The following is a 27,276-nucleotide window of genomic DNA, read 5'->3' on the forward strand; positions in this document are numbered from 1 at the left end:
CTTGAAGAGGGGAAGCAGAGATGAACCTGCAGCACCACTTCTCAAGAGAGGTCCCTGAGCGAGTGACTTGGTGCTCAAAGACTAACAGTGTTCCCTGAAAGCCAGCAATACATTGTTTCCCGTTACAGGTAGCCCTGGCTTCAACTGAAGACAAAATCTGGTGGTTTTATTAAGAAAACGAAAACCAAACGTGACTCCTAGGTCACTATGTGCCTAACAAGCAAACCGATACAGCCTCAGATAACAAATTTTAGCACCAATTCCTTTTGCACTGGTTAAAGACGTGACACTGGAAGGACAAGCACTGTCCAAGCCAAAATGAACAACATATGTAGTAGTATTCAGTGGCAAATTAGACCCACCACTACCATCATCCTTTAAACTTCTTCTATGCAAGACAATTAGTTCTTCATTGACATGCCTGAAGAAGCCACTAAGTCAAGCAAAATACCCACAAAGAGCTTTTAAGATCTGGGCTTAAAGCTATAAAACCTCAGAACATTACTTACAGGTCACACACTCATATGAGAACATTAACATTTGGAGGAAAAGATGGATGACTGTAAAGATGACTGCACATATGTTGACTCCTGATTTTCACTCATGAGGTATAGAATAAGCTGGCACCCAGAAGGTAAATCAAAACACACAGCAAAGCTACAGGCAAGCAGGTAAATGAACTGAAGCTGCATTGCAGAAGCTACCCAAAATGATGTCTAAATCATAGAAGCTAAATTGCTAGCACCTCTTCTACTTAAAATGTCTCAGTTCTAGCTCATTTGAAATGAACTTTTTCTTTTCCTGAAGACAATTTCTGTATTGCTAATTTTTCATTAGCTTACATCTCTGCCCTCCTGAAATTTAAACATGTAGCAACAGAAGGAGGTATTAAAATTTTAAGTCTTCTCTTGTCAAAATACATTTTTATCTGTTTTTTTTCTATAGCATTTTGGGATGTACAGGGCAACACTAAATTTTTCAGAGATGCATCTATTCATCATCATGGCCTGCCTCATACAATTTGATGCACAAAGTGCTGAAACCAGCTAGAATACTTCTCAGTCCACCACAGAGACCTGAGATTGATTGATACAAGCTCTGATTTTATACTGTAAGTTTCCTCTAAAGTCCTCTGCAGAAAAGTGAATTTCCATTCTTTGTCTGCAAACCAATAAAGGAAAAAGGTTTTTCTGTTGTTGTCTACTGCTTAATTTCTATATTACAAATCATTCTGACCTTCAAGCTCTGAATTTCCAAGTTTTATAAAAGGTCTACCTTCCTACCATGTAGCCAGGAAAAAGTTCTCTTGAATGAAACTACCATTATTCAGTTAATTTTGGAGTAATGAAAATGCCTTTTTTTAAGTGGCAGGAGTTCTGTTCAGGGGAAAGTATAAAACCTATCTTTCAAATTTCAAGTACTGTAAGACTGTTAGCGGTGCCAAAACAACAAGTTAATTTCAAATACTGTGTGTAATTAAACAAAACTCAAAAGAACAAGGCAAAAGGATTTGATCTACATGGTGAATGGTTTTCAAACTTCTACTGTGGAAGAGTCTGCACAGTTTGATCTGAAATGGGACTAACAAAAAAAGAGAAATGATGCCATTCAGTGGCCATGAGTTTTAGAACCGATTCCCTGATACTTATCAAGGCTGTTTTTCAATAGTGAGACTCTGTCACTACACAAATATATATAGTCAGTGTTGTGTTTTGAGAAACATAAAGACCATTCTGTCAAATATGAGATCACAAATTCTAAAAGCAGAATTTTATGAGGGACTGCTTGAATTTAGCAAGCTGAAGCTCTCTACTCTGTCATAATCATTATGACAGTTTTACAATGAACATGAAGTTTATTTGCCACCAACATTAGCAGGACAAATTTATTTATAACAAATGGTTTAAAATGTACTGATAAAAATGCCTATTGATACTGTCAGAGCTGCTTGCAATTTGACAGATCAAATCTTATTTTCATTCTTAAACCCCATGAAGGAATGGTATCACCAACTTGCATTCTGTAGTGAGCAAATTGATTAATCCCCCTCTATAGAAATCTCAACTCTTGATTACACCTATCAGACGTTAAGCAGCATTATTCTAGAGTGACAACACTTGACAAATTCCCAAACCATTTTTCTCAGCCTTTGTGGCCCTGCTAGCTTGTATTAACCCTGATGAAAAATTAATTTTCCTTATCTTCTGCTAAACCCCAAAATCCAAATCCGCCAAACTGGCAACTCTTTCTGTAAAGGTATTATGAAAACCTCTAAAAGATTAATTGCATGTCTTCAGGTGACATTAAATTAATTTCTGTACTCGTGACAGACATTTGATACTCCGTACTGAGAGGACAGATAACATTGTCAGGATACACAGAAGGACAGTGGTGCAGTGTCCCAGGGCAGCCTCTTATGAATTCTCCTTTCGATAAGGCCATACTTCACTGTCATTGGCACTGTTAGTGATCTTGCAGCCCATAGACCTCACTGCACAGGTTTCTATTAACTACGACAATGCTGTGTCTATCCATGTAATCTTTATAAAGCTAATTCAAAATCACCCAATAGTAAAGGGATGCGCATGCTGGATAAAGCACTTAAAGGAAATAAACTCCAGTTGATTTGTGTAAAAATAACACGGAGAAGCAAAATGTTTTCACCTTTTCTCAGATGCACTGTAACTCAAAATTCTCTGTAACGTGATGAAGGCTTAAATCTTGCAGGGAAATCTCAATCCAAAAATGTCTTGTAATTGATTTCCTTTAAGAAAGGAGAAACCCTTCATCTGTTACCAGTTTAAGTCAATATTTCTAGAATGAGTACCTCTACAGTATCACAGTAGACACGAGGGGAAAAAAACCCATCCTTTAGGTTACTAAATTCATCTTCACTTCAAGGCTAAGAGAAATTACTATTCATCAGCTACACAGGTTTTCATACGTAAACTTATATTTTACTGATACTGCGATTGACTATAGTAAAAAAGACAGACATCTACACAGACAACTGTGATCCCCATGTAACAAAGAGAAAAAACTAGTAAAGCAAAAACCACACAGAGCAAGAAAGACTATCATCTAATATAGATGAGTATTTTCTCACTACAATTGTCAGAAAACGTGTATTAAAGGCAAACCCCTAATAATTAGCTATTTCTCTTCAACCAGTACTCCAAATGCTTTACCACTTTGATACAGCCAGTTGACAGACTGGGGACTTTGGAACAGGAAGTCTAATCACTTGCCAAATATCCCACAACCAAGTGACAAGACCCAGCACTGTTTCTGAACAGTTAAAGATCTGTTTTCAATCTGTCAAATGCCAGTAAGAAACACCTGGAGACCTTTTTTTAAAGGCCTTCTAAGACATTTAAAAGTCTTTTTTTAAGTTCAAGAATAGCAGTACTTAAAAAACCCACTCTCCAACCAGGCTAGAATACACTACTCTATCAATAGACAACTCATCGTTAGCAACTGTTTTAAGGTATACTAATGGTATGGTTTTGACTCAAAGTACACACAGAAATAAGCTACATCAGACTACAGAAGTGGTAGAACCACCAAAGCATTCCCCATTCACAGCAGAAGACAAGACACATCTGGTGCTGGCCAGTGAATTATGGGTTGTTTTATCCAGCCTAAAACTTTTGCATGGGGCAAGTTTACCTCAAACAAGAACACCCAGACTAAGCAACAAATAAATAAAATACAGAAACAGTTCCTTTCCTGTGATAAAAAGACACTGCTAAGCTGCTTCAGCGAGCCATGATGTGATGACTACCTTCTCTTCTGTGCCTAATGGTGTATGAAAAGTCAGAACAGCAAAAAGAAAATGTCTTGTAAAAAAAGCAGCTAATCCCATTTAATCCCATGTACTAACAGAATTCTTACCTTAAGTATCTCCTCATCTGCCCAAGAGGAGAACTAAGGCATGGAGAAGAACTGGTCAAAGAGATGTTGGAGAATCCTAGCCATACCTGTGCTACACTGGTTTCACCAGGAGTGATGGAAACAGTTGATCAGATGTCGAATCACAACTGCCTGTTTTCTCTAGTACAACCACCCACCAGTTCATTATGAAAAAAATATAAATTCTGTGTCAAAGCTACAGCAAAATCAAGGTTCTGGACTGGATATGTGTAATACTTTCAGAAGTACCTTCATTTTTATGTTGCTGTCTGCAAAATACCTGATGTAGATGTCAATAAACATGGTTTTGAGCAGTCTCCTGGTTCCGTTTTCAGTCGCCAGTCTCAGGGATAACTTTTTGTACAGAGAATTTTAGTGAAGACTGGACATGCAGAGAAATCACCAATAGGAAAAGCTCTTGTTGGAAAATATCAGCAATTCAAAACTTCTGACAGCCCAAAGCTCCTTAAGGAGCACGTCTCAGCCGGACACAAGCTATAGCACAGAAAGCCAGTACTGGATATCGGAAACCAGTACAACTTCCCTTCTTGTGTCATGTCTAGTTTTTCTCGTTCCTGTTCCTTGAAGCTTAAAACTAATGGCAAGTCAAGTCTCTCTGGTGTGTTGCCCTAAACTCCTCATACAGTCTTGACATGGACAACCCATATTACCTCCCTCCCCAACCACTTAGTGTCAGGATTCTCCCAACTCAGAGCCACACCTCTGTACTAAACATCTAAGTCCAGGTCAAACCTGAAATACCATTTAACAAAGGCATTTGTGACTTCAATTTAAATTGGACAAATCTGCACATTTCCCCCCCAAGTTGAGATCACATTCAATTAGTTTTCATTTGAAAACTAGCTCTTTTTGTAATGCACTTTAAAAGGTGTTGCAGTTGCCTTTAGTCATTTCCTATCAGGAAACTGGCCTACTAGATACTCTGTAACACCAACATCATATCAATATGAATTTTGCACTGTAACATGATGGCAGAAAAACTCTCCTTTGAGACTTAACAAGAGTGACAAGCAATACCAAATGCCTTGCTTTCAGGGTGTTCAGGAGGAAGCAGCACTCTTCTTCAATATACAATTTAAAAGTCTCCTGAGGAAAAGGAAAAAACCTGTTCTGCAGTCTACAACAGGAAATACTTTATTGCACTTCAGTTCAAAGATATCCACAGCAAAGTTAAATTCAATTGAGGTAGATATCTCTTCCCCCTTTTGAGGATTTTATTACACACCCATGAAAAGTACTATCTATGTCTGGTTTGGTTGTCACCTTAAGTCCCTCTAGTTGCTAATGTGTCCACACGTGCCCTTGTATTTCATTTTCCCAGTAACCAAATATGCCCCAAACAGTACAACACAGACCACCTCACTACCCTCAAGCCACGAAATATTCTGACTCTATAGGGACCATCCTCACTGGAGGCCTGGGAGGAGAGGGTTTATTGCTCATTTTCAAATGTTTCATGAAAATATTATGTCTTTTTCATAACCGGAATACAACAGGGTTCCCTAACTTCCTTTTTTATCCATTTTTTGGGGGTGTTGTGGTTTGGGTTTTTTTTTTTTTTTTTAGGTGGAGTTAAGAAATTTATGTCCATTTGTGAAATAATTCCAGAGTCAAATCTTGCAGGTTATGGCAGGCAGAGTCCTTTTTCAACAGTATTTACATTAGTACTGCTTCAAAGGTCTTGCCCATTTTGACACTCTCTAAATGACAAACATGATATCTGGGCATTCAGATAGCATGTTTCTGCAGTTTCTTCAGTCTGCTGCTGGTAGAATACAGACATTATCCATGCCTCCTTCAAATAGTGGGATAGGAATAAACCACAATGTCATTCTCCTGCTTCTTAAAAAGTAATAGTATGGTATGCAGCGAGAGGTCCTGTGCTGTTTCTCACAGCTGGTAGTGCTGCAGAGCTGGATGAAGGGCTACCTCAAGAACCTGTCACGCAAATGCCAAAAATCTTAGTGTTTGTAATTCCTGACATATTTAGATGAAAGGCGCTATAGAGCTTTCAAGTCAAATATTTTTAATTAAAAACTTGAACATACACATGCAAGTAGAAACAAGTACAAACATTAAGCAAAGTTGGTCGATAAGGTTACATTATCAAACAACAATCATCTCAGTCAGTATCTTTTTCCATATTTAGAACTCCATATTCATCTCTTGCGCTTCTCAGTTACTCTAAATCTGAATAAAGTTGTCTATCTTCCATTCCAATTCCTTCTTTTTTTTTTTTTTTTTTTTTTTTTTACAATCCAAGGACATTTTTTGTGACAGGCTTTTCAAACGAACGAACTTGCCAAATCTTTCTTCAAGCTTTTCAGATGAAGCATCATCTCAGGTTTTCAGGAATTACGATCACTAATAAGAGGGAACACTGAGATATTCATGTATTTTTATATACGTGTGTGTGTGTGTATATATATCTGAAAAAGCTCATTGTGCAGCTTTCCACAGAGACAAAGATTGGTGTGTTCTTGGTGCAGCATAAAAACCAGCATTTTCAGGCCTTTGGGACACACATCTCTGAGCATGGCAGGCTATTTTCTGGCTAGAGAGAAATCACCCAACAACAATATAAGATGACTGAATGATACAGAGATTTTAAGATACCACCATTTCCCACAGAACCTCCAACTAAATAAAAAATATGTTCAGCACATATTTCATATGATCTTAAGACATTTAAGGTTGCAGCTGGTACAAACCTGTTCTTCCAGGACTAAAGACACTTCTAATACATTGGCTTAACAAATTCAATTGCACTTGGTACTAAACTATTTACTGTCAGACTGATCACAGGGAGTCCAAAGACCACCAACCAGAAACAGCCAAGGACAAGGCGGGGGGGGGAGTGAGCGGCAGCATGTTGCTTAGTTGCTGTCTGGGGTTAAACCACCACAGTGTTAGAAAACAAGAGGGAGTGAGGGATATTAGGGCTCAGAAGCATTTAAGAGATCTTTAAAAAGAGAGACAGCCACAAAGACGGATATAAATTCTTTCCCATGTCTCTTGAAGTATAATACAAATAGTCATAGATTTAAAATTGCAGCAAGAAAATGCGGTTTGGTCACTAAGAGAATTCTCCTAAATGTACATGTTAGACACTGGAATAGATGGCCAAAGAAATCTCCAATAATGAGATCTCAGAAAAAGGTTGGACAAATCTGTCAGGAATGCTACAGAGTTCATCTCCCCTTTCAAGACAGAATAAATTATTTCTACGGTCCTTTCACCCCTATCTTTTATAATTTTATGATCACATTTTTAAGTGATTTATTAGGGTGTTTCTTCCCAACAAGCACTCTACAATCTCACTGAATTTACTCTTACGGGTATCTTTAGGATTGACTTCAGGCTCCTCACCAAGCCAGGCAAATCTCAGATGTAGTAAAATATACTAGTATGCATACACAGCAAATACAGTGAACTCCTCTGTCTGGAAAGGATGGCTCTGAAGACATGCCACATAAAGCAGACCAGATCCATCAAAAGACATTTGGGCCTCTATGAAAACAAAACCTCAAACCTCAAAATTCTTCTGGTAAACACTAAGCACTGCCTCATTTTGCAGGAACATAACATTTGAAGGAGTAATTAAAATGGAAAACTATTCACTGTACTGCCATTCCTGCATAAATTACAGGAATATTAGAAAGGGATGGGCCTATCAGTGTTGGTGGGGGGACACGGGAGACAGGATTTGTTTAAAAAAAAGCATCAACAGACAAAATCATTAATGACAGTACCTAACGCATCATCTTGATATGCAGACGTAGTCTGACATACAGGAAATGCTGAATCATTTTCACTTCCCTTTTCTTTAAGTATAAGCAGCCATAAATTAAGGCATCTTACGCATCAGGTAAACTGGACAAATTAAAATGTATTTCTTGGAATTTAATTAGTAACTCTTACAGTTCCACAAAAATACTTAAAAAGCAAAATCCTCTCAAGAGACAATATTGTGGAAACAGATGAAAGGCCATTTTACCTTCTTAAGTAACAGGGAATACTTCTACCTGGAGGTAAGAGATCCTCAGTAGTACTGCAGTGCCCAGCAACACAAATAAATAGTTAGAAGCTTAGACTGGGAAAGATATTGCCCTCAAGAGAAGAAACCATTCTCTTCTGACAGTATTTGTACACCATAAACCTCACCAATACACCAAGTACATCTCCTTAACTGTTAAGCAAAAAACATCACCAGCAACACAACACCATTTAATCCTGGTTCTACGGATGGTCCTACTAAATTTGTAACAGTCCTTGCTACCAGCTCCTGTTTCAGGTCAATTTGGTCTAGACAGAGTTAGTACGGGTCTGGCCTCAATCAGCTGCTTCAACTGACAGTTCTACTGTGGTGCTACACCATGGCTGGCAGGGTGGAAAAGAAGGGACTTTCCAAGTCTTTACCAACATGAATCAAGAGAGCTTTGAAAAGGAAATGCATTGTGTCTAATGGCAAGCCATCTTGCTCATACATGGGTATTCAAAACATCTCTGCACAAAAGAGCTTTAGAAAGGAAAAAGGGTACAAATGATTAGACTGAGAGAAACTGCAGGATCAAGTCAGTGCATATAGATAAGAGATACCAGCCATCCCTTTGGCCAAAGGCAGAGAATTAGAGGAAGCACTATTACATGCTAAGGAGAATGGCTAGGAAAAATGAGATTTGGCCTTTCCTTTACATTTAGGGTTGAGGCAAGAGTTGTGAAAATAAATAAAGCATGTGACAGGACTAAACACTAGAAGAGGAAAATAAATGGGATCTGTGATCTTTATAGTATTCAGAGTCCAAGCAGCTTTTAATTCTTCTTTAAAATCCTGTCAAAATACACAAGATTGGCCCCCCTGCTGCTCATTTTTTTCTTTTTCCAAACAAAGTCAAAGATTCAGCTTGTCACTAACTGATTAAAAATCAATCAACTATCTTGATCAGTGTTAAACAGCTAACTGCAATGCTTGCTTTTATTCTTCCACATTTGGCAGGAAAACTTAAAACATCTGTGGCAATATGAAAAAAAATAAGAACGGCTACATGTAAAGAACCTGCTTTACCTTGCTAAAACCTCGGCATCTGAAAGTTAAGAAAGACAGAGCAAATCTGCTTCTGTATACAATGAAAGAGGGGCTACACATGCATTTAATGAAGCTAATCACTCTTGCTTACCACGAGACTTATCTGAAACAAATCATTTATGGTTTTCTGAAATAGAGCATTATGATAAAAACTATTCCATTGTGAATGCTACTGTGGGCACTGATAACCATTTTTTATGAAGAGCTGTATACAGTGGTGACTGGCATTGTTTTGTTTCACCACATAATAAAAGAAGTTGTGCATGATTGCTTTATTCAATTATTCGTGAATAAAAAACCTGTCATAGCTCTTGCAGGCCACTGGGATTCCTGCAGACATATTTAAATATAAATATTTTTAGCCCAACAGAATCAATTCCTTTCAACTTCTTGTACTTCATTCTTCTGTACTTAAGTTATCATGTCTGAGGAATTAGACATCCTCCAAGTCAGGTTGTTGTCAGTTCTATGTAGTCAACAAGGCCCTTTATGTTAATGTTTTGAAAGACCATATGGTCATTATCACAATTTTAAGTGTATTTAAGTTTCGTGAGCTGTAGAAAACATTTATAAAAAGTACTTAAGACTTCGACATTTCAACTTCCTCCCCTTTTCTACAGAGTAAAGCCTAGCTTCCAAGGCCTTGTTCAGTCCCTGTTAACACACTGTTCACTTCACTGAAGACTTACAGCAGTTCTGCAAGTTTCCCTAACTAATGTACTCTGAATAATTTAAGAAGCATTCTTCCAAAAAAACACCTCCAATGTACCACAGCATTAAACCACATCACATCCTTCTTTCCTCCTCAGCATAAACCCAAGGACAGATTTCACCCTGACACGATCTCGCTATGTCCCCTCATCTCAGTTTTTTGAGAGCCCTAACAAATTAACTTGTCTTTTCATTTAAGACAGAAGAAATGTGGTCAACATACTTTCTGACCAAAGCCCCAGATCTTAAATATGTACACTGCCATCAAGACCAGCATTGTGAGTCCTCCACAACACCGGTGCTCAAGGGACACTCTGCAGATAATAGACCCCTCATCAAAAGATAAGGAAATCTCATTTAGATGCAGAAGTGAAATGGTAACATTTTAAACCCAGCCTCTAACAGAAGACTTCCCCCTCCAATATACTGCTTAAATTAGTTCCACAACATGCTTGCCAAGAAAATAAAAACAGTCTTCCCTTGAGTACAGAAACCACACTAACACCAGCATCTGCACACAACTAAAATTAGGTGGCTTCAACTACCAAGCAGAGCTTTTTAACCAAACCTTAAGAACAGCCACCCAAACCCTTTTCTCTGACCAATTATCAGACCTTAAGCAAAAGGAGCTCAGTTGAGAGTCTTTCAGGCTCAAATTACTACTTAAAGGAGTATTATTTCAGTGATAACTGCCTGGCAGTAAAGTGTTAGAGGAAACATTAATTTCTGAATAACTGCTAATAACTTACAGTTCTGAAAATATAAAATACGGACCATTAGGTCTGCTAAACCTGCTACTTCCCTCGCCGGCTTAGGCCCACTTTTTATTTTGGGATTACACAGAATGAAACACACAAAAACAAACCATGGCAACACACACACATGAGATGAGCCTTGGAAACTTACCCCTCCTGACAACTTAATCACCCTGACTTTGCTGCCGACATGGGGCCCATCTCCACTACCACTGTTTGTCCGCTGCATGACAGTCCTTTTCACACCAGGTTTCATTTCCTGGGGCCTTGCTTGTACTGAAGCCACTCGAGCAGTCTGTGTCGTGGGCAGCGATGCTGCAGCAGGCTTTGTCTGTAATACTTTCTGCGGCGCCTGAGGCGGACTCAGAGGTACTGTTCTAGTCTGCCTCAGCTGCTTCACTGGTTTCATCTGCTGTCCTTGATACTGCATATTCGCCCCGACCTGTGGGAAATCTGTGGGTTTGGGTTGGATATTTGCAACTACCGTATCTTGCTTTTTAACAAGGAGTCTGTTTTTCACATTTTGCCTGGTCTGTAAGCCGGAGTGGGGTATGTAAGGGCTGCCGTTGGTGGGGAACTCGGAGGAGTCGTCCTCCTGCTGCATGTAGGACTGCTGCGTAGAAGGTTGCTGCTGCTGCTGTTGCGCAAGTCTTTCGAGCAATTCTCTCTTTCTAGCACCAGCCTGCTGCTGCCGTCTCAGTTCCTTTTGTTTCAGAATTTCTTCTCTTAGACGCTTCTGCTCCTCTATCTTCAAACGATACAATCTAGTTTCTTCATCTTCATCTGGATACTACAAAGGAAAATACAAATGAATTTATAAAATTCTGAACAAATGCCCAGCTTGGCCAAAACAACACGAAATTGTTGTTTCAGATGTTGTAAAGCCGTAACTCTCTGAAGAGCTTTTTAAATTATCCCCGATACCAAACTAAGGCGATTAGTGGAGTATATCTGCTGGTAAGGTTTATTTGCTATTCATTACAGACAAACAGCTCAAATCTGGTTTAGGACTTAGATATATTACTTCCTAGACAGAAAAGCTTTAATACCAGTTGAAAAAATCTTATCAGAATACTAAAAAAAAAAAAAAAAAAAAAGGAAAAGAAAAAAAGTTTTACAAATTGGAACTCATTTAGAAGTTTCTAAAACCAATTAAACTATTAATATAATTCAAGATATCAAAATATGTTTCAAATGGAAAGTAACAATACGAAGGCAACCCACTGTCACACAGGTTTTATCTTGCTCTTTTCTGACAAAGTAACAAAAGGTAGGGTGGTAAATGACCTGAAAGGCCCTGATTAGAACTATTGATTTTTCTCACTGAATTTTCAGCCTGATCTCAAACTCATTTGTCACACAATAATTGGTTATAATGAACAGCACAAGTCAATCTCTCTGACCTTGAACTCATGCACTCTCTTCAGAATCAAAATGTTGCCAAATGCAGTGTTGGAATATTAATGGTATATAGAGAATGCCTTTAATATTCCAGCCCTGGGCCCTTCTGAAAGTATTACACACCATCAAATAACCTTTCTAAAGATTCTTCAACTTTGGCAGAATGGGTTCTTATGAAAAGCTGTACAAAAATGGACAAGAGTCAAGGAAATGCAGATTCTCATCATCCTGGAAAAGAAATCAAATTGCTCTTGCGATACAATCACATGCATTTTTCAAAATTACAAAGCATACTTTTTCATTATGTTATTTTTTTCTTTTCAACCATTTGAAATACTAAGTCAGAGATTTGTAGACACCGCTTACAAATGGTAATGAGCACAGCATTCTACTCAAGATATACTGATCACCCCTAACAAAAACAGGCTCTCAAAGTAACAATACTTTGCATGTTGGTAAATCACAACATAAATAATGCTAAAATGTTTCTCAAAAACTGGGAATCTGTGATAAACAGTTATTTACCTTGCAGCAATTGGTTGCAAACTTTTTTCAACACAAATGTCATTTTTTTAACATATACAACCCAAATGTGCAACATTTTTGTTTGGGGTTGGTTTTTTGGTTTTTGTTCGTTTGTTTAATTCAAGTGCTTTTACTCCTGGTATGCCCCAGAATCCTCCTCAACCCAAGGGAACAAAAAGCAGAACAGATTCAACCATAAAGCTGGTCCACAGATATAAAAGCCCAGTAGAATCATCTTTGTACTTAAAGAATCCAGATGCACAAATCCTGAACGCTTGTTTCCTTCAGCTGTAACTGCTTCTTCCCTGAGCATGTATTGATAGGGATTATTCCCACAGTTACTAAAAAATAGCTGTATGTCTCACACTAGAAGTCCAGCCTAAACAATGGCTAAAGTAAGACTTCAACAAAACTGGATTTGTAAAATTTGTATTTATTTACTTTTTAAATATGGGCTATAGTTCAGGAATGAGGTCTAACACTGGCCTTTTTTTAAGAATGCTTCACATACCAAAAGGTTCTGATCTTCCTCTGTACTTCTTGGACTACGATAGTGGTGATTAATGACTAATCACTGTAACAACTAGATTACAGGTCTTTGATGATAGATGGCAACAGGAATGTACTTCTACAGGAGGAAACTCAGATATTTCATTTTATATTGAAAACTGGAGATGCTGGATTGTAGTTTAAAAAAAAAAAAAAAAAGAATATGACCTTTATGAAATACAGTAAAAGGATAAGACCCTTAAATATAGTTTGCCTAGGACGAAAAAATACAGGTAAGCTCCAGATAGGAAGAGGATGCGCTGTTATGCAGATCCTGATGCAATGAATAAAATTTTCAGTCATTTTCAGAGACAGTAAATATCTCACAGTTATTGAAATTGTCCAAACAGGAAACTTGTTTCACTTAATAAATTAGTTTATTCACTTGCTTTGCTTTAGATCAGAATATTCTCCATTTTATCTAAACAAGTTTGATGGATGCCAGCGAACCAGTACCAAATTTACCTTTGGAGGTAGCAGCGTATTTTTTTTTTTCCCTGTATGTTCAATTGAGAGTGTCAATACCAGTATGAGTCTGCATGAGACCAGCTCTTCTATCAGCTGTCCTTTATTATCAGGGACTTGTCTGCTCATTTTATCATCTAACAAGTTCTGAAGGCCTTGGAAGTTGTATACCACAACATGGTAAGTTCAAAATGCTAACTCAAGGGTTACATATAGCAGCACAAAGCTATGTACTTTGTGGCACTCTTAAATGAGTCTTGCCAGCAGACAAGGAATGAACATCCTGAGGGACTCTGACCAATTTGTCCATGCAGGATGGACAGATACACCAATTTCAACTACACTAGCATTAAACACAAAAGACAACTGACAAACACATATTAAGTTAGATGAATGCTTAGTAGAATCTTCAGGCAACTTGATCTCAAATACAATCTGAAATTTTCCTTTCAGAATCTCAACTCCATACTTAGGAAATTAGTAATGATCCTATGAAGTCAATCCCTTCTTAAAGGGTCAGCTTTGAAATCAAGGGTCAAGAGTTCAGAGGTTATATGACAACTACAGATCAGCCTGTTAATGGGCTATAGGTAGACCTATATCCTTCAACTTCATAAGCAAGTTGCTACTACTGTTAAGTTCTCAGTAAAATACCCTTGGAGCTAGAGAAAGACCCAACAATATAAAGGCCCTGTGATGATTAACAAAACAGTTGCATTAGGAGTCAGGTTTAATTGAAATTAGTTGTGCAATGACCCAACAGTACAGATTCAGAATGGCAGCAAACTCCTTACTAGGATGAAAACAGGGGCAGATAAATCCTCTGCTGCTCAGCTTTAAGAGTACCTTATATATACTAAACTATAGAGCGTGGGTGTGTGTATATATATATATATATGACCTATAGCATATATAAATTACCTATAGTATGTAATAAGGAGCTTCATCATACAGAACAGGCAAGACAGTGTATCAGGTCAAGTCAGAAACAGTACACAATGCCTATTGCTAGTGATTTTCATCCCATTAGTTCAATAAGCCCAGTACAGTTTTCTCCAACAAGTAGCCCTGCCAAAAAAAAAAAAAAAAAGAAGCAAGCATTTTGCCCAGAAAAGCAACTGGGAGAAAGTAGACATCCTTCAAAGTTGTCTTAAAGTTCACAGCTTGTGTTTGGAAGTTTGCTGCCAAAAGCAGCATTATCTGTAGGTGAAGAAGCAGAAAAGCTTAAAGCAATCTTTTTCTTGACAAACAATTGATGCTTCACTGTTTTCCTGTAGAAAACTCCACAATATGAAGAAATGCTACATTGTATACAGCTCCTCCTTTTACAGGAGGCTACAGAGTACAAAGGGTCAGAGATACAAATCATTTCCCTTGGTTTTGTGGAGGTGGGGTTGTTTTGTTGAGTTTTGGGAGTTTTTTGTTTGGGGGTGGGGGGGTGGGTTGGTGTTTGTTTTTTTTTTTTTTAAGCAGCGATTCTCATCCATCTTGGAACAGTTCTTGAACACAATGTATTTCACTGTGGTTTAAAGGGAACACTGAGCCTTAGCTACAGGTTTTTCTTCTGCCTTAAGGTCCAAAGCAGCTTTGATGGAAAGTGCCAAAGGAAAATGTTACAGGCTGCTTTTCTGAGTCTAGCTGAAGAGCAGCAGTAAGAGAAGCAGCAGTCCTACATCATTCTCCAGGAGAACGTAGAATGCCACTGTTGACTGAGGAAAAGACAGCAAAGACATGCTCTAAAACAAGGGATTAAACTTTCTACTGAAATGTAAGTCCTAGTATCAGTACCTTGCTTTCCGTATAGTTAATTAAAAAAAAAAAATGCACACCTTTTCAGAAGTCTGCAGGCTTATTACTAGTTAATAGAACTAAATGCAGAGTCATAAGAACCAGATACTGTAAGTGTTCTGGTTTGCTATCAAGGAACAAAAAAGGAATCATGCAACCAAGCTCACTTGTGTCCCTCAGAAGAATGGGTGCAAGGACAAAGCACTCAAAATGGTTTTATCTGTAGCATAAACACAAACCTATTCAGCAGGTTTAATCTTTATTTTTTCAGTTGTAATGCTAAAAACAAAAGAGGCTAGAATAGTTTGTCCAAAAATTCATGACAAGTATTCATAAAAGGTAAGGCCAGATCCAAACGGCATCATTTGGCACTTGTGTTCAAAACCACAAAACATCTCAAATAAAGGCACCCACATACACATCACACGTCACACTGCTGATAACATCAGCTCCTGAACCCTAGGAAGGTATGAGTCATCCTACAAAACACAGGTACTGTACATCTTGGACAAAGAGGAAGTGAATTAAGAACAAGGTTACAAGTTACTCTGAGAAGCACATTGCCCTCTTGTGATCTTCCAACTGGAAAAAGACTGTGATAAGAAGAACTTTCTAAGCACAAGACAGGAGGCACCATCATTAAAATTTTGAAATCAAGCCTATTTAAACTGGAGAAAACTCAAATTTAGACATGTACAATGTTTCAGGTAGTTAATTTCCAAAAAGATTAAAAGATTTAGATACATTTGGTCTAACAATTTAATGCAGCAACTATTTTCCATATTGTGGGCCTTGTTAAAAAAAGACAGCAACATAACATTCAAGAATCCAACTTCAAAACTTGCTGCTTTTGGGAGAATGGAATGTGAAGGTTTTCTTGCAGTATATCAAGGACATTAACTGCAATGTAAGTAGTAATATCAGTACGCCTATGATTATGTAGTGCTCTACTAATTTCTCTCCTGTTCTGAGCTCCAATATCCTTTTCTTCTAAAGAGATTCACATTACCTTTCTACATTCTCCCCCTCCTTTAAACTTAAAAATACTTAATCTTGCCTTAATTCCTCTTATCCTAAACTGACCTCAACATGAGCAGAATTATGCTAACAGTCATCACCCATACTTTCCAAATGAGGATATGCAAGTTTAAATCTTGGAGAGTAACAGCTATTCTAAACAGAGGCATTTAAAGTCAGTATTTTTCAGCCTCACAGGAACAGGAACACAAGCAAACCATTAGTAAAGTAGAAATATAGTTTTTAATCTTCTAGTCACTCAGGTTGCAAACCTTTCAAATATCTATTTTGAAGGTGAGCGAAACCTTTAATAGCCAATATTGCTATTTTTTGGTGCTTCCTGAATGACAGGGCATTTGTAAATATGGCCACTGACTCCAGGAAGAAGGATGCAAAGAAAAGTCTTAATAATTTTCCAGTTGAAGACACTTGCAAAATAACCTGCCCAATTCAGTTATGAGCAATACAGCTAGAAAAGATGACAGAACTTAACTCTTTCTCATCTTCATAGAAAGCAAAAGAACATGACAAAGTTAGCTAATTACAAGAAAAACACACAAAAAAGACTGGAAAACATTACAATCTGCCTAAGGAGAGAAATGTAATAACCCACGTAACAACAACAGTTAAGAATACAATTAAATGCTTGGAAATTAACATTACTAGTGCAGCAATCCTGTTTGTAGAAGTGACAATAAGCATCAATGAACAAGACTACCACAGTGGCACTGCTGAAAAGGGACTGCTTGTAGCAAAAGGCTCTATTTCAAGTCCACTTTGAAAGGAGAAGTGTTCTGTGCGCGCACACATTCACACACTTTTCTAGTACTTGCCAAGTGTATCTACAAAGGCTTTACTTTTACGGTTAACAACAGGAGATGCTAGGAGACATTTTTTCCAAGGTAACTTTTTTTTTATCCTGTTTTGCAAAAACTTACATAGAACAGGTATCAAACTGTTTTCAAAGATAGCTTTGACATAGAAATAAAATGAAAGCTTTATTTGTAAAATACCAAGAATTCACACAAGTAAGATTAGTCAGTGTTATAACTACGGGTTTGTTAGGATATGTTTAAAACTTAAAATGGAGAGAACAAGATGACTGCTTTGGAGTGGGGTTTTTTGTTTTGATTTTTTTGTTGGGGTTTTTTGTTGTTGTTTTTGTTGGGTTTGGGGGGGGAGGTTGTGTTTGGTTTTTTTTTAATTCATTTGATTAAGAGGAGTGAAAAAATATTCATTCATTTTTCTAAACGCTGCCAGAGATATTTCAGAATTAATGCCTTAATTTTCATATGATTACACTATGGAAGAACTTTAAGATATTTTAGATGGGGAGGCCTGTAGGTGATTTACTTCAAAACTTACCTTACTAACGACCTGAAAGACAGAGGCTTCTCTAAGAGGCACTGCATTTTCTGTGACTTATATTATTCCAAGAGACTGAATTGAGGGGAAGGTGATTACTTAAGTCATTTTTTCAAAAAAGATCAAAATTAAAAGCTGAAAAGCCGAAATAAGGATTTTTTTTTTTATATTTCCATTGAAAAGCAAGTGCACAGGAGGTCAAGCACTGCTAGCTATGGGTTTCTTTTGTGCCTCATTTGTGAAAATTAGTTATGACCATCCCTAATTCAAGAACAAGATGAAAAGCTAATCATGAGCAGCTTAAAGGGAAGACAGTATTATCACAATTAAAGCTTTCAACAGTTGTTGAAGAAAACCTGGTCCTTGAGACAAGATTCATGGTCAACTAAACTATAAAGATTTACAGTTCTGCTCAGAATAACCTGACACTAAGAAATTATACAGGGTGCATTTAGCTGTCATGTTCCTCTGTTACCTCCTGATGTTCAGGATCAACAGCACCATCAGTGCAATCCTACCCACTCTCTCAAGCTAACAGTGCTTATGGAGAGTCTTCTCTAGCTTCCAGGAGAATCTGTGCATGGAAACGGTCATCTGTTCATGCTGCATGAGCCCAAAACACTGGCATCTCATTTTCTGATTGTGCAGAGCACTAGCAGAGCAAAGAGCATTTTCTCCAAAATGGAACACTTAAGAGCATCTCCTATTTTCCCTCATGCCAAAAGGTTTCATAAAAGAGAGATTTTCTTCTTCAAGAGCAAGATGCTCCACGGACAATGCAGCTGCAACCTCCTGCATGAGTGCTCAAGACCCTAGAGGAGACTGAACAGCCTAAAGGAAAACAGCATGAAGAAGATAGCTCTCCGAACAGCTTTGGGTTTTTTTTTTCCTTTTCTTTTGAGCCATACAGCATCATAGGAAATAGAAGAGAAGAAGCTTTCTGACTTAGAAGAACATGACCACCTGAAAAAAAACAGGGATCATAATCCTGGAAGAAAAAAATGGGCACAATGGGTATTTCAGAGGCTTTTATCATTGATGACCTTTACTCAACCTCTGCCTTTTCACAGTAGAAACGACGACTCCTCCTGCAAAACAGATTCACCACAGCCTTGCCAACCTTCCAGACTTCTTTTTTTTGTCAATGGAGACTGGTTTTGCTACCCCATTAAAGAGAAAAGTTCAGCTCAGAAGGGAGGCCTCTAGTGGCACCAAAAAATACTGGGTAAATAATACATTAAGTGTGCTTGCAGATCACAAGTCAGACTAGAGAAGTTTCTAAAAGGTGGGAGGGTTTTTTTCTTGGTTTTTGTTTGGATTTTTTGTGTTTGTTTTTTTGTTTGTTTGGTTTTGTTTTTTTAAAAAAAAGCCTTACCTCTGGTTCAGATTTTACTTCTGATTTTGCTTGGCCCACTGGTGTGATTGCTTTAGCTTTCATCTCAGGCCTGCCCTGTGAGTTTCCAACACCAGCTACAGACTTTGTGGCAGACGACGTGCTGGTAATGGGTTTGACCTGAGCAGCTGGGGTAGAGGTTCTCCTGTTGTTGCTCATTTCCATAGCATGTGATGGTGCTATCGGCAATTCACGCAAGTTACTATTTCTTGGAGCAGTTGACTGTAGCTGCTGATTCGGACGCTTCACAATATTTTGTGATGGTGTATTCTGAAAAGCAGAAAGGAAGAAAACTGCTGACTTCCACTACAAACCAGACTAAAGTGTTGCCTGTTTCACATTTTCATGATTTAGTTAAGTTTGGGGAAAAAAGCTTTTTGAAGAGCTGTAGTATTTTCAATGTGTATTGAAGAAAAATTATAGAAATGAGAACATTTTAACAACAGGGTTGGGTTTTTTTTTTAATTAAAAGCAAAACTGAATCTCACTTGTCTAACATCTTTCTCAGAAACTGGCTTCACTGTGTGATTTACTTTCCTAATCAAAGCAATTATTCTGAACTACAGCCATGTTGTCTTGAGCACTGCTACAGACTGTTGTGTTACCGCAATCTACCAAGCGACAGAATATGCTGCAAAGAAGCAAACTCACAAGACATGAGTGGCACTATCTCAACCAGAAAGCTTATTAGCAGTGGTACAGAGAAGCCTTCAAATTGAAAGACAGTGTCAGAGAACTGGGCTCCCACATGATCAGAGGCTACCAGCAGTTTTAAAATCTTATTAAGCAAACCTATCCTCCAAAACCCCTTTATTGCCCGTTTTTGGGCAACTGCATCATCTCTTATTGGACCCAGATCGAGAAAAACACTGAGGAGTGGAGGAGAAAAGAAAAAGGGAAAGGTACACATGCTATTTTTAGATGTAGGTTATAAAATGATCAAGGCAGAAAAGGAGCAAGAAATGGTGAAAGAAGGGGACAGAGCAGGAAGGGAATAAATGGGACTGAAAAACCACACTGCTGAGTTTTGAAACCTGGGCTTACATGCCTGCTACCCAGTGTAACACAAATGGGTACACCTGCTAACTGGTTAACACTTGCTAACCCCAGAGTCACACAAGGCAACATTGATGTATGTGGTACTTACATGCCTTGGCTTCATTGGACCCTGTCGTGGCTGACACTGCATCCTGTTGTTATTTGGCTGCTGCTGCGTGGCCTGCATATGAGGCCTGAACTGTGGCTGGTTCATGGGCATCAAGGGCTGTGGCGGCCCTTGGAGATGATGATGGTGTTGCTGCTGCTGCTGTTGGTGATGGTGTTGCTGCTGCTGCTGGTGATGGTGCTGCTGAGGCTGAGGTTGTGGCTGAGGCTGTAATGGAGGATGCAAGGGACCCTTCATGTGAAGAAAAAGATTATTTGTTTTTAGTTTCAAGGTAATAACCTCCTGAAAAGTAGCTCCAGCCTCCCAAGTCCTCAAAACACCTGTATGCAGCTACAGACCAGGCTAAACTGAAAATATACCAAGTGAAAAACCAGACTAACAGAAGCTGTGCAAGGTAGTTCTACACTTAAACCTGTGTAATTCAACAGTTAAAGTGAAAAAAGGTGAATGCAAGGGTTCCTGCCCTCTGCCCCCTCTTCTAATGACTTTTAAACTGGTTTTTTGTTTGTTTGTTGGGGGTTTTTTTTTATTTTTTTTCCCCCAACATCACCAGCCTCCAGGATTTCCCCCACGTTCAAAGCACAGACACCATGAAAAGATCCCGCAGAAAGCCCGCGGAACATGCAAGGCCCTCCACACCACCCTGCACATTCCCAAAACATTTACCCACTTGAAGCAGCAATTCGGCTTCCTCCCGGTTTGTGGGAGGCCCCCGGCCCCCCGCCGTGCTCCGCAGCTGAGCGGCAGAGGGCGCTCCCGCCCCGCCGGGGCACCGGGGCCGGGGCACCGGGGCCGGGGCACCGGGGCCGGGGCACCGGGGCCGGGGCACCGGGGCCGGGGCACCGGGGCCGCTCTCCCTACCTCTGCGGAACTAAAGCAAGTTAAGGAGCCAGGGCCAGGCTGCAAGCTCGCTATCGGAAATACGTTAGCGCTGGCAACTGGGGCAAAAATTAATCACCTTTTCAGGCGCAGCAATAAAAAGTGTTACACGTCCATCCGCCTCATACCTGTAATCTCAAATAACGGCACTTGAGTTACGCTACTGCTATCAGCCTACCAGGCGGCACCGGGGCCGCATCACGCGTTTCTCGTAGGTGCTGCAGACCCGCACCTACCTGCATGCTGGGCTGCGTGTGCGCGGCGAGGAAGGGCTGTCCCGGAGCCTGCAGGAACTGCTGCCTCGGAGGGATGAACGGCCGCGGGTTTGCCGAACCTGGCTGGTTGAAGTGGAGAATCCCCACAGGACCTTGAGGCTGCATGTTTGGCCGTACCGGCCGCTCTCGGGGAAATACTGGTTGTTGTCCCTGCTGATTAAATGCTGGCCCGGGCTGGCTGAAGGGCATCGGATTTTGGGTAGGGACAGGATGCGCGCTATTAAGAAGCGGGGGAGGTGGCGGCGGTGGGGGGCTTCGCTGCTCAAACAAGTGATGACTTGGAAACCTTGGATCTGCGGGAATCAGGTTAAGTGATTAAATGACAAGCTCCCAGGGACACAAACACACTCCTGAAACGTAAAACTCCTATTCTGATTTGGAAAAGTAACCTGAAATTTGTAAAAAGCAAAATTGTATGGGATGTTTTAATTTTAAGAGCTACCCTCAAGGTTATGTTTTTCTTGCTTCTGCCACTTGTGTATAAAAGAAATTGATGCTTGAAAGACCAGCACAACTGGTACTTTGCTGGAATTAGCAATACCTTTTAGAAATTCTACTTTAATGAAATCAATTAAGGATTCCAGGGATTATAGTTTAAACCACACAAGAACTCATAGAATGTTGATACCATTTGCTGACCAGATATTTACCAAATTTTTTACATATTTTGTGTAAAATGTCTATAACATATACATTATATATATGCATACCATGTATATGCAGTATATATATGTATCTGTATATATACATACACATGCACTTACCATCTATTTTGTTTGCTATGCTGTATCATTTTAGCTAACCTTAACAGATTTTTTACAGTACACACATAGTCCAGGCAGTTTAAAAAGTTACTAGTCAAAACCAAAGTGTATGGAGAGTACTAGTTATCTAAAACGTAACAAGTTACAAACAACTTTATTGCAACAATCACTTAGATATTAATTTTATTTTGTATCTGCATAAATATCCAGATTGATGGTTGTTACAGATGGAGACATACATTTACATCAAAAAAGTAAGAAGATACCAGACCACTGGAATTTTTGGGATGTACTAGCCTGGCTACATCAAATAGGATCTTGCAGCCTTCATGTTCTTCCGAACATTTCATGTTATACGATACACACTGACACTGCATAGCCATTTTACAAAAAGTGGATTTTGTATGTTAATGGAAATAAAAATGCTTACCTGCTGCTAAGAAGAAAGGATCTCTTTCCTGAGGAGGTGGAGGAGGGAGCGGTGGTGGTGGTGGTGGTGGCCCTCTCCACTGGTCCTGAATTGGCAGCCTTGGGGCTTGGGAGAAGTTGGTAGGAACTGGTCCAGGCGTATGCTGCTGAAAGTCTGGAGGGCCCTATTTAATAAGGCAGAACGAAGGTTAAGGCTACCATCCAGGAATTTATCTGTTGTCTGCTATAACTTTTTTTCTCTTACAAATACAATTGCTTTATGATTTATCTCCTATCGTCTGTACAAATTGGCAGCTCTTACTGGGTCATTCTTTCACAATGGAAGAGATATTAAACCCCAGCACAGTACCTTGAAATGAACTCACAATGTTTTAATAATCACTAGCACCACAGGAATGCCATTTCTTCTCAAGCTTATTGAAATCCATGCAATTATTGACCTTCTTTCCCATTAATCCAAAAAAATCTGAATGTCTACTTTAGAAGACGTTCCTGACATTTATCTTCTTAAACCATGCCATTCTTCACCATCAATTTAGTACAATGTAAGCTGGAGAAGTGAAACAGCTTTACTTAAAAAAAAGGGGGGGAAGGACAATTTATGGCATCCAGAAAATTAAAGAAGTCATCTTTCAAAAAGAAGTAACAGGAGAGTAATACTTCTGTCTATTCACAACCTCGCATCTGAAGCATTATAAGAAAGAGTGCAAAATTATCTTCCCTCCAGTAAAGTGGTTTTGTTTTTCTTTTTTTTAAAATGTAAAGTGAGCCTTTACATATTGCAGAAAGCAGGATGTTAATCCAAAAGCAGAACTTTGCAGAAGACACACTTAATTGAGTAGTTAACGCTATCATTTTTTCTTTTATATCAAAAGTTGACAAAATATATTGGCAACCTCTGATAAACAGAAGCTTTGCTTCACATAAATCATTATATTCACAAGCATCTCCTTATTACGTGTGAATAAATCAAATAAGTAATGAAAATCTATGAACATCCTTTTTTTTTTCCTCTTTATACAGATTCTGAAATCAGTGGTGGCATCTGTTCTGTCTACCTCTGATGCTCACCTTAAAGCTTAAAACCTGCCATTGCTGAAGACATGCTTTTCAAAACACATTTCAGACCAAGCACTCCCTGCTAGACTGAAATATGGTCATCAGCAAAGGACTAAGCAACTAAGCTGCAGTAGCTTATCATTTATCTATTGAGCTACCCTCACCAACAGTACGCACAGTTTCACTCTACCCTATTTGTACTGCAAAAATACTAGCATTTTAGGAAAAGAATTTCCCACACAGCAAAAATGGGTATTTGCCCTGGAAACTGAAGTCTACTCATTAATGAATTAGCAGGAGACAACACTGCTTCATACCCTTCTACCAGCACAACACAACTGGGATTGGCAAGGCCCAAACAAGTAGATGAGAGGCACTGAAGATCACAGCCATTATTAAATCTGTGGCCTTCTTGAAAACACCTACACGGGCATATGTTTATATGACCTCTTATTTGGAGGCAAGACTGTGACTACTTACTTTATGTCATTATACAGCCATCAACTGTAAATACTTTATCATTCCTGCAGATTAAAGGTTCTATATCCCATTGCCAGTGCTCCTTCCTAGTCAGCCAGTCTCCTGTGAGTATTTCATTTAGTGGAAAGACATATTACACTCAAGCATGACAGTCCTCATAACATACACACTGTTTGTAGGAGGAGCTGCTACACTTCTCCAAGTGAACAGTTACCAACACAAAATATTCTTGCCACCTCGGAAGAGACTAACGCCTTTGAATTTCACAGGCTGTCTGCAAACAGCAGCAGTTGGAGGAAGAGGGAGTTATTTGGGATGGACAAAGTGACATTTATTTGTCTCATCAAAATCCATTCAGGTTTAGCTGAACAAGGCTGTTCAACTGCATTGCCCTTCCCTGGTGTTGAGCAGGACAGCGCTGGCTGCCTGCCAAAACAGCAACTGAACACAAACCTTGAGGATCCTGACCCTTCGCTCCCAAAACACACCTCTACCATCACCGCACGTAGGAGCTGCCAGAGGTACTTTCAAACTCAAGTTAAATGCATTCCCTGATCTTGGAAGCCTTGGTGATAAAAGCCTATTTCTCAAAGCACTGCTCTTACAGCCATCCTAGGGAACACACAGTGCTTCCGCAAGCTACACAGCCTCTAGGGAGGCACCCAGCAAACCAACTGATACTTAGCCATTTAGTTATTAGTTTATCACTGGATAATGCATAAGGTCACTGCAACAGAGGCAGGGAAGAAAGCAGTTCATTAGGGCAGCTTCACACAAGACGGCTTTTATCTTGCATCTTATTTACAGCATGTAGTCACATGAGCATATCGCAGCTGGGGAAAGAAAGCGGTCTCAACAGACAACCTGCTTTTTCCTATTTTCAGAGAGCTTGACTTGGAAGCTCTGAAAATTCTCCCTCTATTTTTCTCTAGACACAATATATGCCTACTTATATCTTAGTTATTTCTAAAATAGCCAGCGAAAAACAAATTACATGGAAACTTACTGAAACCTGGGCTAATAAAGTGTAAGTATCACATATTTGCCATCCAAGCTGAAGAACTGGCAGCAGTAATGTTCTGGCTGGGCTTGTTTCCAAGCACCAAATGGCACTACAGTGACCACAGTCTCCTCTGCTTCTTCCAAACTCCATGTATTCTGTCCTGGTCAAGGTAACAGATCCTTATCAGTCTCTCTCCTCACTCCCAAACTTCAGTTTTAGTGTTAGGCTACAAAATACAGGCTTAGGCTACAAAATAAGCAGGCAACTCTGCGTCTATGACCAAATTTGTAACCCAGTCTCAAGCATCTTCCCCAATATTAATTCTTTGTCGAGTTAGCCTGTTCTGGTCGTGCTTGCTCTTCAGATACATTCTCTCATCCCTATCATGTCTTTCACTCTGCCCGCTGGTTCCTAATCCTAGCATGGATTCAGCTTCCCAGCTTCCTGACTCCAAGCTGGTGGTCTTGTCTTCTGGCAGCCAGTCAGGAGCTCCTATTTACCCAGCCTTTCTCGCCTGTACACTTAGTCCAGGCAATTTTCTCTCTTTTTCCTGCCAGGGAAGGAGAAGTAAATGAGAGCACAGGTTGAAAAAGATCCTTTACTTGTATTTTAAATAAACACTTCTTCATACCAGCTTTCCCTCTCCTGCCAACCTGTACCCTCCTTGTTATTATGCCCAGCTCTACCTAATCCCAAAGCAGCCCTGCACTGCAAATGCATGGAAAGTCCTGCTGAATGTCACACAGCTCTCATGTACTAAAACATCCTTAGTGCAGCCAAACTCAAATTTTCTTCCTTGAAAAACTGAGCAATAAAAAAATTTCTAAATAACTCACCTTGGCATAACAATGTTTTTCTACTGTTTCAATCTCGGAATGAAAATATTTGGAAAATTTCAACCAAAATGATTCAAAATGAGGCAGGCAACCAGCACAACATCTTGGTTCAAACTACAGAAGTCTAGTAGTACTACACACACTGAGAAGAGCTTTATATTTCCCATCATAAGCAAACTAAACCCTGATGAAATAAGCTTTAGTTAAGTTTTAGAACTGAGTAATACAAGGTTATTTTAGAGCTAAGAAAGGTCACACTTCTAAAAAAAAAAAAGAGATTATAATTTAGTTACAAAAAAAATACAGAAACCAATAACCAGCAAGATATTTTACTGTTAAAAATATAAGCAATACTGATTTCGAGCTCCCTTCAGTACCTGTTGTGGTTTAACCCCAGGCAGCAACCAAGCATCACACAGCTGCTCACTCACCTCCCTCACAGTGGGATGGGGGAGAGAATCAGCAGGGTAAAAGTGAGAAAACTTGTGGGCTGAGATAAAGACAGTTTAATAGGTAAAGCAAAAGCCACATGCACAAGCAAAGCAAACCAAGGAATTCATTCAGCACTTCCCATGGGCAGGCAGGTGTTCAGCCATCTCCAGGACAGCAGGGCTCCATCACGTGTAACAGTGACTTGGAAAGACAAACACCATCACTCCAAATGCCCCCCCCCCCCCCCTTCCTTCTTCTTCTCCCAGCTTTATATACTGAGCATGACATCATATGGTCTGGGATAACCCTTGGGTCAGTGGGGGTCAGCTGTCCCAGCTGTGTCCCCTCCCAACTTCTCGTGCCCCCCCAGCCGAGCAGGCTGGTGGGGTGAGAAGCAGGGAAGGCCTTGGCTCTCTGTAAGCACTGCTCAGCAGTAATGAAAACATCTCTGTATTATCAACACTGTTTTCAACACAAATCCAAAATATAGCCCCATACTAGCTACTGTGAGGAAAATTAACTCTATCCCAGCCAAAACCAGCACAGTACCAAAGGTGTATTTAAGAAGCTTAATTTAAGAAGTAAATATTTACTGTCTTCTAAATACTTTCACTGATTTTAAGACAAACTGTTACCCAAAAGCCGGTACCCAAAACTCCCAACAAACGCCCACCAAAATACATTGAGAAAATATTTTTTTGCTCTAGTTTTATTAGTGGTATATTTCATACAAGTATATCCCACAACACAAGTTTGGGTCAAAATAACTACAAAATCAGAGCAGAAGGAAATACGTGAAGTTTGGAACTCTTCCTATTGGCCTAGCATTTTTCCATCCCTTACAGTTAAGAATTCTGGGTCTTTTTCCACTTATTTTTTAAGTAAGATTCCAGTTAAACTTTGAGGCTAAGAAGTTTTTAAAGATAACAAATATTTTCCAATCCTAAAGCCAACCCTCCTTCTCTA

General features: G+C 39.3%; 1 protein-coding gene across 5 annotated transcripts in view; it reads right to left on the reverse strand.

Annotated features, from left to right (window-relative positions):
- Window positions 1-27,276, reverse strand: part of RBM33 (RNA binding motif protein 33) — a 110,385-nt gene that overhangs the window by 25,564 nt on the left and 57,545 nt on the right. For 4 of the 5 annotated variants that reach the window (XM_052806847.1, XM_052806829.1, XM_052806820.1 and 1 more), the window contains exons 11-15: window positions 22,502-22,664; window positions 21,269-21,600; window positions 20,136-20,384; window positions 18,971-19,258; window positions 10,637-11,275 (exon numbers count right to left, since the gene is read on the reverse strand). In XM_052806847.1, the coding sequence (XP_052662807.1) occupies window positions 10,637-11,275; window positions 18,971-19,258; window positions 20,136-20,384; window positions 21,269-21,600; window positions 22,502-22,664 (1,671 nt within the window). Of the gene's footprint in view, window positions 1-5,936; window positions 6,488-10,636; window positions 11,276-18,970; window positions 19,259-20,135; window positions 20,385-21,268; window positions 21,601-22,501; window positions 22,665-27,276 lie in introns of those variants that run through there. The other variant, XM_052806855.1, reaches the window with a different exon arrangement.

The sequence above is a fragment of the Harpia harpyja genome, chromosome 1 (genome assembly GCF_026419915.1).
Source record: "Harpia harpyja isolate bHarHar1 chromosome 1, bHarHar1 primary haplotype, whole genome shotgun sequence".
Classification (NCBI taxonomy): Eukaryota; Metazoa; Chordata; class Aves; order Accipitriformes; family Accipitridae; genus Harpia; species Harpia harpyja.